The 17,138-nt window shown below is 41.0% G+C and overlaps 1 protein-coding gene across 5 annotated transcripts in view; it reads left to right on the forward strand.

Moving 5' to 3' along the window:
• LOC126187981 (ras guanyl-releasing protein 3-like) overlaps positions 1 to 17,138 on the forward strand; it is a 437,195-nt gene that overhangs the window by 294,022 nt on the left and 126,035 nt on the right. For 4 of the 5 annotated variants that reach the window (XM_049929381.1, XM_049929384.1, XM_049929383.1 and 1 more), the window contains one exon: positions 11,220 to 11,463. In XM_049929381.1, coding sequence (XP_049785338.1) covers positions 11,220 to 11,463 — 244 coding nt within the window. The remainder of the gene's footprint in view (positions 1 to 11,219; positions 11,464 to 17,138) is intronic. The other variant, XM_049929382.1, reaches the window with a different exon arrangement.

The following is a 17,138-nucleotide window of genomic DNA, read 5'->3' on the forward strand; positions in this document are numbered from 1 at the left end:
AAATATATTTCAATTCTATCAATTTAAATCTGTATTTCATACTAGAATGTCGTGTTTCCAGTCTGGCACAGCTTTGCCACAGGAGACACGAAAGCGGTCGAAGACGTCCGTCTTCTGGTCGGCTCCTGATCGTTGTCAGAAAGAGGCTAGGTTTTGATTACGCAAAGACTTCTATTATTTGGAAAAGAACAACCCGGATTTCTTTACGTAATCAGTATGAATTTTATAATTACCTAAGGGACCTTTCACAATGAACAGTAAAAAAAATGCATTTGCAAATGAAATCATTAGTAAATGGGGCAGCTATGAATTGTATAGCAGACAAGGAGCGGCCTTCTGTCTACGACCAGGATGCCGCAGTATTCTCTGCTGTAGTAAAGGCTGTTTGACATTTATAAAAATAATATGGCATGGAGGATAAAAACGTATAAAGGAAAAGAACAGAATAAGAAGTCTGGTGAACACTAAATATATTCAAACAATTCTCACTAGCAAAATTAGGGCTTATTTATAAACAATACAACTTACATAATTACTTTTCTAACAGTATGGTGCGATCAGATTTCAGCCTGTCCTGTGCTGTCTCCTTGGTTCACGTTTGTCACAAATTATAGGCACTACTTTTCTCCTTTCGTTGAAGACAATTCTTGCACTGTTCGAAACCTCCGATAACAATAACTTGCTGATTTACAGTTTCGAACATGAATTACCTTAATTTTATTAATTAATAATGTTGTCTGCACGCTAGCAAGACCGCTCACTTTTTTAACTTAAAGTCGACCTCCTTTACGTTTTCACATAACAAGCAGAAGCACATTAAAATCTGAAGGTCTACAAAAGTTTTTTTTTTTTTTTTACTGTCATCTTTTATTTAGATCGAAGCGGAACAACAGTTCAGCTTCTGTTAAAATGTTTCTTTGACTGCGCAATCGATGTATTAGCGTCCGTGCTAGATGCGCATCTTTACAGTTATGTAAATTATACAAAACAAATGTCTTTCAAAGGGTACTCAAAGCTTTCGTAGGACGGAAATACCAATAATATTACAAAGGTCATAATGAATTCTCGAAACCTTAAGTTTTCTATAACAGCAATGAGATTAGGGAAATTGACGGTGTTCCCCGACAGAAATTGTCCCTCTCACAATGCGATTTTGTTTTTAAATGCTTCTCTATCAGATCATAAGTAAGTTGTTTCTCACCTTGTAATGTCTTAACTGTGGGCAATGCACAGTCAAGTCCACTTTAAATGCGAGGTCTGGAATCCATTCCGGATGTTCTAATTTTCGTACCTGCACTCATTTTTCTTTCATAAAGTCAACAACGAGTTTCAAACCGAAAAATCGTTCCAGACATACCCTTTGACTTAACCAACCTACTTTTCATTAATATACAGTCTCGATACTCTTCGTTCGGTTCCATCGAAAACTGTTGCAACTCACAATGGAACAATGCGTGCATTTCAGAAATGTTACTATTCGTACCATCAATTTTTTCACGGGGTGCATCTCTGCAAATATAGCACACAGTGCTTCTTAATGTATTGAACAATGAATCCTGTCTGTCGATCATCGTATCTTTTTCTCTTCCATCGTCAATTAAATCTTTAAATTCCTTCTCGATAGTACTACAATATCGTTTCATAGCAAATTTGCAGTATCCGTCGCTTATGCAACTGCATATTAGATGTTTAGAAGTCTCAGCTCAGTCTTCTGTCATTTTCATTCCTTTTCAAAGGCTTGTGATGATAGATCGCTGGACGACCTCTTTTCGTGCAAACATCTAGTGGACATGTGAACGTCCTTCAAACCACAAATAAATAGCGAAGAATAAATAGCGACTCCACGATTTTGTCAGACTGAGAAATGCCATACCACAGTACTAAATGAAATGTCACGCTGTACCTAATACTTTCCGGAAGGAACAAACAAAACTGTAGCAAGTCCAGCCGCGGGCCACACAATGGGCCACGCCCTGGGTGGCCCTGCTTTAAGGCGACAAAAGCATTATTAACGCCTCACTGAGTTTGGACGGAGTCGTGTAATAGGGCTACGAGAAGCTGGATGTTCCTTCTGCGATACTGCACGAAGACTCGGCGGGAATATAGCCACTGTACATGATTGGTAGCAGCTATGGTCATGAGAATGTACGCCCTCAAGAATCCCGGTCTCCGGACGGCCAAGTGGCACTGCAGAGAGGGAAGGCCATTGTCTTCGGCGTGTATGGGTTTGGCGCATCATAACTGCATCTGCAGCAGCAATCTGAGCAGCAGTTGGCACCATAGTGACACAACGAACTGTTACAAAAAGGTTACTACAACGACAGTTCCGAGTCAGATGCCCTCTATTGACCCAAACCCCCGCCATTTGTGATTTCAGTAGTGTCAAGCGAGAGAGGGTAGAGGTCTGTTGTGTTTTTTGATAAAATCTGGTTCCGCTTTTGTGTCAATGATGGACGCGTGTCCGTTAGCAGGAAGCCAGTTGAGGGCCTGCAAGCGGCCTGTCTGCTTGCTAGTCACACTGAACCTACACCTGGAGTTATCGACGCGTGAGACTTCGTATGACAGCAGAAGCACCCTCGTGGTTATCCCACACACCCTGACTGCAAATTCGTACGTCAGTCTTGCGATTCGACCTGTTGTGCTGCCATTCATGAACAGTATCCCAGGCGGTGTTTTCCTACAGGATAACGCTCGCCCAAATACTGCTGTTGTAACTCAGCATGCTTGCAGAGTGTAGACATGTTGCCTTGACCTGGTCGATCACCGGATCCGTCTCCAGTCGAGCACATAAGGTACATCATCGGACGACAACTCCTGTCATCCACAAGCAGCATTAACCGTCCCTATATTCACCGACCAAGTGTAACAGGCAAAGAACTGCATCCCACAAACTGACGTCCAGCACTTGTAAAACACAGTCCATGCACTTGCATTCAACATTCTGGCGATTACACCGGTTATTAATATAGCAGCACTTCATATTTGCAATGGCTTATCTCACGGTTACATTAACCTGCAATCTTGCAATGTTAATCACTTAAACACGTTACCTAGACAAATGTATTCCCGAATGTCATTACATTGCATTAATTTGTGTGTGTGTGTGTGTTCCGATTTTTTCATCGATTTAGTTAGCAGTTTGTGCAGCTCTCTCCAATATAATTTTTAATGAGATTTCTACTTCTTCATTTGCCTCCTCTGACATACATTTAATGGCGCTGTATATAATCACGTATCCCTGGTTATGAAGAACTTTCCTTGCGCCTTCGGCGCACACGGCAGAACATCAAATTATAAGCAGTGCACTGCCTGAGTTACGGTACGGGAGCAGACAACAGCGGTGCTCCTAGTTACCTGGCAGTGAACTTCGAATATGTAACAATAGGCGCGAAAACGTGTATTCTTGTTTTTATGAGTAGAAATATTAGATGACAATAGTTATCTATTCTTTACGGTTGGGCCTCATAGTCTACTGATAAACTGTATGACTGGAAACGTGTTTCTGACCTTCCAACGTAAGAGATTCGAGCTGTCTCAATTAAAAAAATAAATAAAAAAATAAAGGATTAACTTCTCATAACCGGGATTGACATGTAAAATTTTGTAAATGACACTGTGGTCACATTTTGACTTTAAAATTATTTATTTGTAAGCCCCAATATTCCAATTTAGACCTTGCGACCATTATCAAGTAGAAATAGTGAAACTTTGGAACATGTCAAAATCTAAAAATCATGTGACATGACACGACACAGAAGCCGGTTTCATCGTACTGCGTTCTTCATTACGACTTTTTGTGTGTATTGCGCTCTTTGAATTTCAGTACAAGTATGTTACTCATATTCTGCTTGATTTTTGCTTGCATCGATAATGTTCGGTAGAGTAAATGATTCGATATTTGTTTTGTTTCATACAAAACAGAAGCTGGTTTCTCCGCATAGTGTTCTGTGGATCCAAGTACAATTGTTCCTGCTTATGAATCCGCATGTGTGCTGCTTGATATAACTGTGCTGTAAGTATATTCTACTTTATTTTTGTTCACTTTCCCTGTTAGCAGCTCTTGACAGAATTGGTATTCGACTTCATTACATATTGTCGCAGAATGAGCAGTATGTAATTCTGTTTTGAATGATGTTACTTTGTAGTCTTACTGAGAGAATGTGTAGTTAATAAGCCAGTTACGGTCACACAGAGAATATTCTATATCAAATTGCATATTTGTACATGGTATTGTATGGTGTAGTGTGCATTTACTTCCACTGTACAGAATCCTACTGTATTTAGTATACTCATGTTGTACAGAATTCACTAAGCGAAGCATGAGAGTGTGTATTATTTACTTCGAAATTCCCATTGCCTCAAATGGCTCTGAGTACTATGGGACTTAACATCTGAGGTCATCAGTCCCCTAGAACTTAGAACTACTTAAACTTAACTAACCTAAGGATATCACACACATCCATGCCCAAGGCAGGATTCGAACCTGCGACCGTAGCGGTCGCGCGGTTCCAAACTGAAGCGCCTACAACCGCTCGGCCACACCGGCCAGCCATTCCCATTGGACTGAAAGATTATTCTAATACATTGATGTCTGCTGAAATGTATTATTTGTAGTATCTGTTAATAGCGTGTAAAGACATCTGTGTAACTACCGTTACATTTTTAGCATTTGCAAGAAAGAGTGCTCTAGCCACTAAGACTGCGAACCATACTCAGCTAGAAGAAGTGACACCATTCAAAGCAGAGTTACATACCATCCTCAATTCACGACAAGATGTAGTTAAGTCGAATACTATTTCCGTTAAAAGTCGCTAACATGGAGTTCTTCATTAAATAGGAGAAAGTCCAAAAAAAAATGATGTGAACAAAAAAAGTAATATACTTAAACCACTATTAAATCGGGCAGTTCAGACACAGATTCGCAAGCAGGAACAAATACACATGAGTCCTTAGAACACCTTGCAATGAAACGAGCTTCTGATTTATACGAAACAAAAACATATATTGGATAATTTACTCTACCCACGGTGCGAGCAAAATGGGTGCAATACACATAAGTAGTAATCAGGAACACAACACGTTGAAACCAGGTTTTGCGTACTATAAGACGAAAACAAATATAGAAGAATCTTAATCATCCAATTAAAAAATAACCGAGATGATGAAGGATTGATAAACTTGTAGCACTCAAAGTGACCTGGCAGGAAACGAAGGTCGTGTTACGGGAAGTCCCTATATGAGTTTCACTTCCTTTGGCGTGAGCAAATTGTGGTGCCAAGCTATGTAGCAAACAGATGGCAATGAAAACGCTCGAAGCGTGCATGTCGACAGGCGATAGTCAACTGAGAAGGTCGCCCCTTCGAAAGAATTGGATGCAATCATCCAGCATTCACGACGAGAATTCATTTCTGTGCAGAGGCCAAGTTAATATGTGCAAGCTCTACTGTTAGCTGTGTGACTAAAATGTAATCTACGATGTCCCAACAGCTATGAGGGTCATACAGAAAGGAAAAAAAATCATGTTTTCTACAGAAATTTTTATTTCGTATAATTAAACGAAACTGTATTTTACGTACAATTTGATACCCAAGCTACTTTTATACGTTGTCAACGTTCAAATTTAGGCACTTGTCGTACCGTTATACCAGCCTTTCTATGCCTGCTGCATACTCAGTTTCCACCAAATTGTTGAACCACTGATTAACAAAAACATGGTTCAAATGGCTCTGAGCACTATGGGACTTAACATCTGAGGTCATCAGTCCCCTAGAACTACTTAAACCTAACTAACCTAATGACATCACACACATCCATATCCGAGGCAGGATTCGAACCTGCGACCGTAGCGGTCACGCGGTTCCAGACTGAAGCGCCTAGAACCGCACGGCCACACCGGCCGGCCACTGATTAACAGCTTCTTGAATTTCATCATTACTTCTGTCGCATTGTCCACTCAAAAAATCTTTCAATTTGGGGAATAAGTGACAGTTGCTTGGGGCTAAGTCCGGACTTTATGGCGGATGTTGAAACAACGCCCACTGAAACCGCTGAAGCAAGTCCTGCGTCAGTACCGCTGCATGCGGACGCGCATTATCGTGAAGGAGGATGACTCCACTGGTTAGCATTCAGTACCTCAGGTTTTTAATGGCGCGGCGAAGTCATTGAAGCGTCTGACAGCAAGCTGCTGCATTTATGATCTCACATCTAGGCATGTAGTCGATGAGCAGGACTCCCTTACGATCCCATATCACCATAACCACAATCTCTCTGGTCCTCAAAATTTGTTTTGCTTTTGTCGGTTTCGTTAAGGATTGCGAAAGATGCTATTCCATTGATTGGCGTTTTGTTTCTGGTGTGAAATGCGATATCAAAGTCTCATCGCCAGTGATACTGTGATTCAAAAGCGACTGGGACATATGAATGCAGCGGCCACTTGTTTGTTTTTGTGTTCGTGTGTCGAAATTTGACTAAACCACCTAGCTTTTTATAGCCCTGATCTGCATTAAGTCTCTTATAACAGACTTCTTGAAATGTCTGGAAAGAATGAGTGCAGTCCACTAATTGTGAAACGCCTGTCTTCTTGGCTTTTTGTTTCAGTCCTCGCTTCGAGTCCCTCAGTCGCCTCTGAGGGCCAGCCCGAGCGATATTCGTCGTGAATATTCTTCCGCCCGCCATTACACACGATACACCAATTCCGAACTGCCGCTTCGTTCATCACATTACCGTAAACCTCACTTATGTCTACAAACTAATGGGTCGGAGTTTTTGCGTGTTTTAAAGCAGATAACACTGTGCACCTCACGCGTAGCGGGATCGTCAGTTTTGCCACAGATTTTAAAGTCGCAAGGCTAAGCAGTAAGCAACCGTATTGTAGCTGCCGCCAAACTGAAGTTGATGAGTACCAAGGTCACTGGTCGGTCGCTCGAGACAGGGTGTGGTGACGGGGGGGGGGGGGGGGGGGGGGGGGGTGACGTGACGCGATCACGTGTCAATACAAAATGTTCTTTACTTTCCGAGTGACTCTCAGAGATTGTATTCACAAAAGTTCTCGGGTGTGTTTTCGATTTCTTTCTTTCTCGAGGACAGAGTTCTCGGTTCCTTTAAATTCTCGGTTCTCCCCATCACTAATGTGCAGGGCTTTGTGCAAGAAACTAAAAAATGCAATTTATTGCTACACTAACTAGTTTCTACCGTAACTGTTTGTAACAATACTTTTTTAATGGGTAACGCTGGCCTCTATATGTTCCCTGATTACCTATACCTAGATCAGACTAACAAAGTAACTGACAGTTACTTGTTAACTGGAAAGTTGCCACAGCAACAACTAAATCACAGCATAATTTTGCTCACAGCTTCTCTTCTGTGGTCTCTCAGCTGTCGGTTACCAATCAGTTGCAGACGACACTGCAGTCCGTAACATCACCGTTCTGATTTGTTTATACAGTGTGAACCAGAAATCCACCCGCAAACTTTCAGAATTTGTTCAGAGAAGCTTTCTGAGTATTTTGCTATAACGGACACTTGGCCTCTGCCGGCCCGTTACAGAGTAATAATGTAATTACGATAATTGTGATTCATTCGGTTTATCTCTTGTTTCGTAAAAACACCCTGATAACTGTGAAGAAGCCTATAAAATGCAATAACAAAAATTCATAATATATAACACAGAGTTATGCTAAAGCCATCAGATGAAACACTACGCTAGTTGAACTTCGGCTTGGTTTGAATAACTGACGTTATGATTTCCTACGTGCTAGGTAAGATGACAGCTATGGCTATCTGCTAATACTGCTGGCAGTTGGCAGTCAGTAACGTCTCCTACATGCAGGTATTGGGTTTCGTTCCAGTATATGACCATGGCTGGCACACCTGATGCGAGAACATTTTTTCACACAAGCGACTTATCGTGCCCCTTTTCCCTCGTGCCTCTCATCCACGTCAGTTATCGTTACTCATTGTGATATGCACTGCATATAGATCCTGCACGTGAAATCTCATGGCGCCCCTCTAAGCATAGTGCCCCAAGCGGCCACTACGAATTATGATAAGTCCTGCGTAGAAATCTTATAGTTGCAGTGCATCTGACGCCCCTTTCAGCCTGGCATCGGACAGTGGTGGTGTGTGTTGCTTGGGCCTTAAACCGGCCCTGATGGTTGGATTAATTACTCAGCAAAAAACAAGGGGCTATCAGGATAGCGGTTTCAACAAACACAATAAGAAGACAGACATATGGAAAAGCAACACAGTTGTACTGTTAAAAAACGATGAGCATTACATAGAAAGTAGATCAGTGACAAATAACAGCACTGTCGCAAGTATTTCTTCAAAATGATTCTTGCAAATTTTCCACAGAGAACTGAAATGAAATGATCGTATGGCATTGTTCGCCGGGAGGTCCCATGCAGGGGAGTTCAGCCGCCGTATTGTAAGTCCTGTTTAGTTAACGCCACTTCGGCGACTTCAGGGTCAATGATAATGAAAATGCTGAAGGACACACAACACCCAGTCCCCTGCCGGGAATCGAACCCGGGCCCCTTGCGTGGGTGTGAGTTATCAAGAGAAAGGAAAGTGATGGAGTGTTACGACAGCATCGTCTGTGGTGAAGTCGCGGTTGGTGAAATTGAACATCCTGTATCACATGGCTGAACGCACCCAGGAACGCCTGATTTACTTATCTTGCCGCCGGCTGGGGTGGCCGAGCGGCTCTGGGCGCTACAGTCTGGAACCGCGCGACCGCTACGGCCGCAGGTTCGAATCCTGCCTCGGGCATGGATGTGTGTGATGTCCTTAGGTTAGTTAGGTTTAAGTAGTTCTAAGTTCTAGGGGCCTGATGACCTCAGAAGTTGAGTCCCATAGTGCTCAGAGCCATTTGAAACATTTGAACTTATCTTGCCAGAATTTTGTAACCATATCTGTATAAAACAGACAAACATGGACACTTTCTGCTGATACTAATTAATGCCCTATCGGTCCATCTCCTTAGTCATGCTGAGATTACTGGTCTAATGGTCCATCTCCTTTGTCTTATGCAGAACAATTCGTATCTACCACGATCTGATCTTGACGAGGCCAAAAAATCAAGTGAGGATGAGGCTGGGCGTGGCCGGGGTTTTATCCGTTCGATTTGTGAAAAAATATGAGACTGCCTTAATCTGCATGTTACCAACTTTTCTCGTGACCAAGGAGCCAGCGCCTGTATCCACCGTGGCCGTTGAAAAACGTATTCAGTTAGTATCAATTGGCTCCAGAAGGGGAAAATTTTTTGGTGAACTAGATACGTCCAAACTTTGCGCCATCGTGGGGGGAAGGCTTTTAACGAAGTGGCTGCTTTGGAACTTTGTAACGGTTGCTTCTTTTTAGGAGTCATCTTGTGGATTTTAATTAAATAATTAGACTTGCTTACTTGCTCCACTCCCTGCAATCCCTTCTGGCTATTGGCCGCCTTACGGTTAACACACAGTACCTCTGCTTGGTATGCAAGTGGAAGTAATAACAGTCAATTGAGATGGGAAGTTTTTGTGTGTTGAGAAATTACCATTATCATTGTCATACAATGGTTCATAAACCAAGATCCACAGCGTCTTTTACTGATTGAAATAGTAAGGTAAAATGTAATTAGACATCACCTTCAAATATCATATGGAAAAAAAACTTGTGTACTGCTACATATTGCTGAATAGAGCCTCCATAGCTTATCAGTGCTGCGAGCCCTGCATGACCTTCAGCCGGCTCTGCTGCATATCCGTGGTGTGCACAAAGCGCGTATTGTCAATAATGACGTGTGATATCTTGATCTGCGTGACCTGCAGGAGGCGTAGATTGATTCTTTCAAGGTATCTAGGGTCACCAACTCGCCCATATTTCCCAGGATCTCCCGTATTATAGCAATATTGTTTTAATCCCCCTGGCTCCCTTACTGGCCACCTGTTTCGCCCCTATATTTCGTCAGTTGTTACTACTACAAATATTAATCCCGCGAAGTACCATCGATAGTTCAAGTTCCACGGCCGATTGTTCTCATAAAGTTTTCATATATTAACCGATACTATTGTCGACATATAGTCTGTTTCCTACTCGCGCTTCCAAGCGAAGAAGATAGTTTGGCTCCAGGGAATGCGAGGATCGGAGAAAGAATGACAGAGGCTACGTGTCTAGAGGCGTCATGGGAGCGGGAATGTTAACTTGTTTCTCTATCAGTGCTGGCAAACAACGACGTAGTCACCTCGTACCAATCAGCTGTGGTACAAACAACAAGCAAAAGTAACAAGGACTCGTGAAAGAGGATTACAGAGACGTTTATATTTAAAAACCCTCGTTAGGTTATTAATTTCTAAACTGACTCAGACAACGCAACACTTCGAAAGAGTCTTTTCTCTTATCAACAGTAAGTGGACTGCTCAGAGATACAGCAGCAGTTTGAACCTATTAATTGACTGAAATCAATTTTGATTATCATTTCAAAGAATTTTAAATTTGCGTAGGAAGACAAAGAATTTCAGAGTTTGCTGTTCTTATAAATAAGTGCTTGTAGGGTACACACAATACATAGGTGCAAATTTGTTAAATGTCATTTTGATTATATTTGTGTATTACACGCAATGAACAAATAAACTGTTTTGTTTGGGTTGGATTAGATTCATTTTTCTTTCTGTAGACCCAAAAATGAAGGGATCCTTGTAGGTCTGGAACATGTCAGAAAACATACTACTATAACAAACGTATTTATAATACTTGAGTTTAATACTCTTTTCTGAATTTACACCACAAATGGGTGTTATTATACGCTCTTGCACCCTAAAACTTTTCTCTCAGTTTGTGGTTTTACTCCAAAATATGGTTCTGTATGATGTAATAGAGCAAAAGTAGGCAAACTATGCTAGTTTATTTGTATTTAGATATCCATTGTCACCCATTCCAAGAAAATGTGACGTAGGTGTACAGCGGAAGTTTATTGTGGCCAAATCTGCCTTAAACCTCCCTTAAAATTTTGGTCAAATGTTGGTCGCCCTAAATGTGTACGCTGCTTGGACCCTTTATTTTGTAAGAGTATAGTCTGCAAAACATGTACAGACATTCTGTTAGTATCTTTATTATATACATCATCATTACAGATATTGTATGTAGTTAGTGAATGGCGTAGTGAATGATAAATATAACAGTGTTGTGAGCGTCTAGGTATTATTTGTTTGCGACTGAAGTGATTGTTTGCTGTTGTGCAGAGACAGATGGCTCATTGCGGCAGGAGGGCGAGACAGTGGCGAAGGTGCTGCTGCTGATGCACCGCTGGTTCACGACCTCAGTGTCTCTGGCAGGCGAGCTGACGCGGCTGCACGCCAGCGCCGCCCAGGAGGCGCCCTGTCGTCGCGCCGGCTGCACGCATGCGCACACGCGCAGCCTCGACTCCCCCAGCGCTGCTAACTGCTCGCAGCTGCGCCTGCAGCTGCGAGTCTGCCATGCCATCAGGTACCACCTAAACCTTACACTCACTTGCAAGGATGGCTCGAAAGCTGCTGTCTCTGAGGCCGAACAACCCCAAAACGTGTTTGTCAATAATTTCTTACAGAATTTGAAAAGAGCGTTTCGAGTATTTTCCACATGGTTTTAAATAATGGCGGACAACTTTCTTGATATGAAGTGATGTTTTTCAAAACATGTTCTAGTAGTTAACCTTTAGGCTGCGCCTTGAAATGCTGGTTAACTCTAATTAACAGATACGATATTGCAGTCTCCGTCTATTTACTTATACCTAAATAATTTACGGTCAAAATAGAGACGACTAAAGCTGTTTTCAATTTTACAGTTTATTGATAAAGCGCATTATTTAATCCACTACCTGTGTGCATTTTGGCAGTTTTTGTAAAGTGTGTTAGATATAACTGTAGAAGGTGACAAAAAATTGGTAGGGCGCTCCAGCACTTGAGAATTTGACTACGTTGGTAAGATATTCACAGCCTTCCTCGATACAGGAAACGTGAGCCACATCATCTCATTTTTCTCCTAGATGTTCTGGCCCTGTATTAGCCAGCCACATGCATCCATATCAATTTCCGCCGCCTGGAATGTGATGCACAGCTGTTTTGATTCATTATAGAGTTTTTTGCATTTCTAGAAACGGTTATTAGATTAGATTAGATTTACTTTCATTCCAATTGATCCGTAGTGAGGAGGTCCTCCAGGATGTGGAACATGTCAGAAAAACAACAATACATGACAAATATTTACAACTAAAACAAATAAGCTAATGTACCATTCCACAGGTCCCAAGTGGAATGATCGTCATATTTTAATGAACACTAAGAGTCATTTTACAAATACTAATGCACTGAATTTAAAATAAAAAAGTTTTTTATTTATTTATAAGGTAATAAACATGTAATACAACTACTGAAATACTTATTTACAATGAACACATTACTGCACTGAAATGGTGCAGAAGTTAGATTATACTTACACACAACCACACACACACACAGGCACACAAATTTTCAGTGAACACATTACTGCACTGAAATTGTGCAGAAGTTATGTTGTACTTATATACAAATCAGTTGGTTTTACTAAGAAATTCATCAATGGAGTATGATTCTATTGAACATCAATGATTGATGAGTGCAGCCAGAAATACCATTGCTTTATCCATTGTATCATAAGTTTCTTTTTTTTGGACCAGCTCAACATCCTAGCATGAAAAGCACAGTGCCAGTTCCCAGCACAGCATAAATGTGGCAGCAACATATTTGCCCAACACTGGGTTTCATTTCCACTGAAGACACCCTTAGGCTACTGCACAGCTTAATCACGATATTAGTTCGCCGCAATTTTTGTCTGTAGCCAAAGAAAACCTGTTACAATTTCCTGGGACTACATTCAGTTTTGTGTAGCAGAACTGAATCACAATATTAGTTTGCCGCACTTTTTGTCTGTAGTCAAAGAGAACCTGTTACAATTTCCTGGGACTACATGCAGTTTTGTGTAGCAGAGTGATTATAGTAGATGCTGAAGAAAACTCGCTCTCATACTGTGTTCATATATAGCCCACTTCTATGGATGCAAATTCATCAGCTGAACTGCGAAAATATCAGAGAGAAAATTTCCGTGTCTTCAGGAGCTGAGAGCTTCTCAAACTATGTAGAGTGCAACACAATGCAGTATGCCATCATCGAATTATAAATTCTGCAGGCCACTTGGCACATAATGTGTCAAACTGTGGAGACACTGATCATTTTTCCAGTTATAGGTTGTTAAGAGTCAGTTTAATGGCCAAGTTGATGGTTGCTTAAAGGGGCTTTATAAATTCATCTTGTTGAATTCTGGCAATGTCTTACACTTTGCTCAAATAATGCAGAAAATTTAGCTTTCAAAACATTTTTTTTACGCTGTATGAAGGTCAACATAAAAAATAGAAGGCATGAAAATAAAGTAATAAATCCATGGACATGATCACACTTGAAGTTTTTTAGGCAAATGAAGTACTATACATGCCATCGAAGTTGACTAAATGTTTTTTAAAATGTATTTCCCATTTCTCCTCTTTCAAGGTTCTTCATCATTCTGGATGTGTGTGTGTGTGTGTGTGTGAGACAGAATTTATTTCGATTTCCTGTAAGATTGTACTCACTTGTCTTTCTGTTTCAGATTTTTCATTTTCAGTGTTAACTAAGTATTTTTTCCCATGCAAATAAAATATATTTTATAAATATGCTCTGGCTCTATTGCCTGACTCATTGGATGCACTGGACTTAATCATATGAGGATGTAATTCCAGGCCATGTAATAAAAAAGTAATATAACAAAAAATGTAGGAAGTAAATATACATGTGATTAAATTCCCTGTACAGACTTTCAGAACTTTTAGTGGAGACCAAAACAGTTAAGTTTAGCATAGGAACTCACATCCGGTAACGTATCATTTTCCTGATAAATGCAGAATACCACAACATACGTTGCTCTCTGACTCCTGCTGCTTGTCATCTGGATCCACTTACAAGTAGGGCTCAGTGTGACAACTACTGATCTCGTCGTGGATACATGGATACACTACTTCTCTAATATGTTTGCCAATCCCTGGTCCTCTAGTATGTGCTGCAGCCATAGTCTGCACCATTATGTCTTCCTCGGATGCCACATTGTTTTTGAAAATCAATTATTTCTTGTGGCCCTCACAGGTAGCAGTCTAGTGGATTCAGATCAAGAGAATGTGCCGGCCATGCAATCAGATAACCATGATCTAGCTGCTGTTACCCAAATCGCTGGTCCAGATGATACTAGACAGCATGTGAAAAATGAGCTAGTGCATCATCGTGCTGGAACCATATGTTTTGATACATTTGCAGAGGCAGATCTTCCAAGAGCCCATGCAGTATGCCATCGAGGAATCACAAGTATGCAGCACCTGTGAGATGTAGTGGAAGGAGATATGGCCCAGTCACATGTCCATCCAGGAACCCTGCCCAAATTTTCAGACCATATCATTCTGAAACCCATGTGGGGTGTGCAGCATGCTGGCTTTCATCAGACCACATGACTTGTGGAAACTGAGAAAGTAGGAATTGAGAACACCTCCCATGGTGAACTTGGCTTCATCTGTGAAAGGGATGCTATGTGAGAAGTCAGGCTCATCCACATGATGGTGCAAGAACCATCTGTAGATGTGGACGCATGATGCAAAGTCATGTGATTGCATTGTCTGTACCTTCTGGGTATGGTACAGGTGTAGCAGCAGCTCAGGCAGAACATGGCAAACAGTTTGGTGATCCACATTCAGTCTTCTAGGTACATATTTTTTACTCATTGTTACATCCTCTTCCACAGCATGAAGTAGAGCCTCTTCAAACTCGGATGTGCAGCACCACCATGGAACACATCAGTCATCTCTGCTGGTGATGAATGTACTCTGGTGATGAATGTACCCATCTCTGAGGCCTGCCGGTACACCATAACATAGGCGGAATGTGAAGGTGTCTGATGATGTGGAAAAATGCTCTGCATACAGCTGACAAGCAGCCCTCCCATTACACCACACTTCACTGTACAACGACATCATGTAGGCATGTTCCACAAACATGTAGTTCATCATAGCAACATAAAACAGCAAAAATGAAATGTATGTACAGCTTGCAGTCTGTACTGTAGTGAATGATTACTTATGTACAGCAGTACAGAATGAACTAAGACCACAAGTACAACAGCAGGTACAAACCCCTCTGGGCAGATCAGAAACTCAACTGAATGGCATGTAAACAATCCTATAGTGGGCATGGAACATCAAGTGATCAGTGAATGATGTACATAATACCCTAGTCAGTGGTAAAAAAAATGTGGGAGATCTGAATGTGGGGTGTTGTATTTTGTACGTAGTGGGAATGTGGTATGTTTCCCAACATGAGTTCCTATGCTCAGCTTAACCATCTTTATCCTCAATGTTTGTAAAGGGAATTTAGTTACATCCTATGCCACGTGAGTGAAAAAGGACTTTAAAATTTTGGAGTGATATAGAAATTTATTGAGATAACTTTCAGAATTGGTAGAGGTGACATTTTGCAGCTAACAACCTCAAGCCCGATTTACGTAGTCCATCAGTATCCCATCCCAGCACCAGTACTGCCAATGTAAAGACAGTTAAAATAGTTGCTTTCACTGTGGAGTGTGTTTACTGTGTGTTTTGGTTTCATGAATAGGCCTCTGCAACAACTGTTCAGCATAAATTTCACACCAGATATACTAAAGAACTTCCAAGGAGGCCTACAATTTACCCTCATCACCAGTATTGTTTTGGGTGGTTCATTGCGACATGATAAATCACCAGGAAGTCTGTGTGTTCACAGTTACCTCGCATGGCCACCTTAGTCCCTGGACTTGGCACTACTGCATTTCTTTCTCTGAGTTTTCAATAAAGACTGTGTATTTTCTTCCCCTACCAAACAGTTTCGCCAACCTAGGAGAATCAAATCTATGTTGCCATTGCACGAGTTATGACAGATTTGCTGTAACAAGTGCAGGACAAAACTGATTACCTGTGGGATGTTCGTCACATAACAAATTGTAGTCACTTCGAACCAAAATGACATCTGACACTTTTACAAGAAACTTGGGGTTGTTTGAAACAAAATAATTTGGAAATCTGTGGCAAGGACTATGGTACCAAACTGCTGAGGTCATCAGTCCCTAGGCTTACACACTAATTAATCTAACTTAACCTAACTTATGCTAAGGACAACACACACACCCATGCCTGAGGGAGGACTCGAACCTCCGATGGGGGCAGCTGCGCAAGCCATGACAAGACACCTCAGACTGCGTGGCATAGCCGCACAGCCAACAACATAATACGTCTACCAATACTGTAAGTCATCTCAATAAATTTCTATATAACTCCAAAGTTGTAAAACCCTTTTGGACCCACCCTGTATAAATGAAGCTAAATAAATACCAATATATGAAATAAAAATAAAACTGTGCTTTGACATATTACTGAAAAGTTATTATCTTATGGGTATCACACTGTCTCCCATCAAAAAATATTGATTGAATAGAATCATTAGTTTGAAGTATAATAATATTTGTACATTTCCTACCAAATTTAATTCTTGGGGCAGAATATTTTCTCAAACTCAGCCATATAAAAAAAGTCTACATTACAATCTTGCCTGCTCTTTCAAAAATTTCTGCAGACCTTTCTATGACCTTGCTGTAGCATTTGATTGTGTAGATCACAAAATTCTACTTTGCAAACTTAAGTGTTATGGCTTTAATGGCAGTCCGCTTGCATGGACAAAATCTTAACAGAAAGAAGAGGGACTCATTAACAGACTTTGTCTCAGGCATGGTAACGACCTCAGAATATGATAATATAGTATAACATGTCAAGATCCACAAGGATTGGTACTGGATCCATTCTTGTTTCTAACCTGCATAAAAGATGTTCCAATGACTTTTAAGGTCAGTTCAAAAACATTAATTCTTGCTGATGATACAAGCATGTTAATCAAGGATCCAAACTCAGACACAGCTCAGATGATAACCAGACAAACCTAATTACTTCCCATATAAGCTACACATATAATATTTCATCCCAGACAAGCAACCAATATTGTAATGTATGTTAAAAATGACGAAATTCCTCCAGCTGTATTAAGGTG

Source organism: Schistocerca cancellata, chromosome 5, assembly GCF_023864275.1.
Source record: "Schistocerca cancellata isolate TAMUIC-IGC-003103 chromosome 5, iqSchCanc2.1, whole genome shotgun sequence".
Taxonomy (NCBI): Eukaryota; Metazoa; Arthropoda; class Insecta; order Orthoptera; family Acrididae; genus Schistocerca; species Schistocerca cancellata.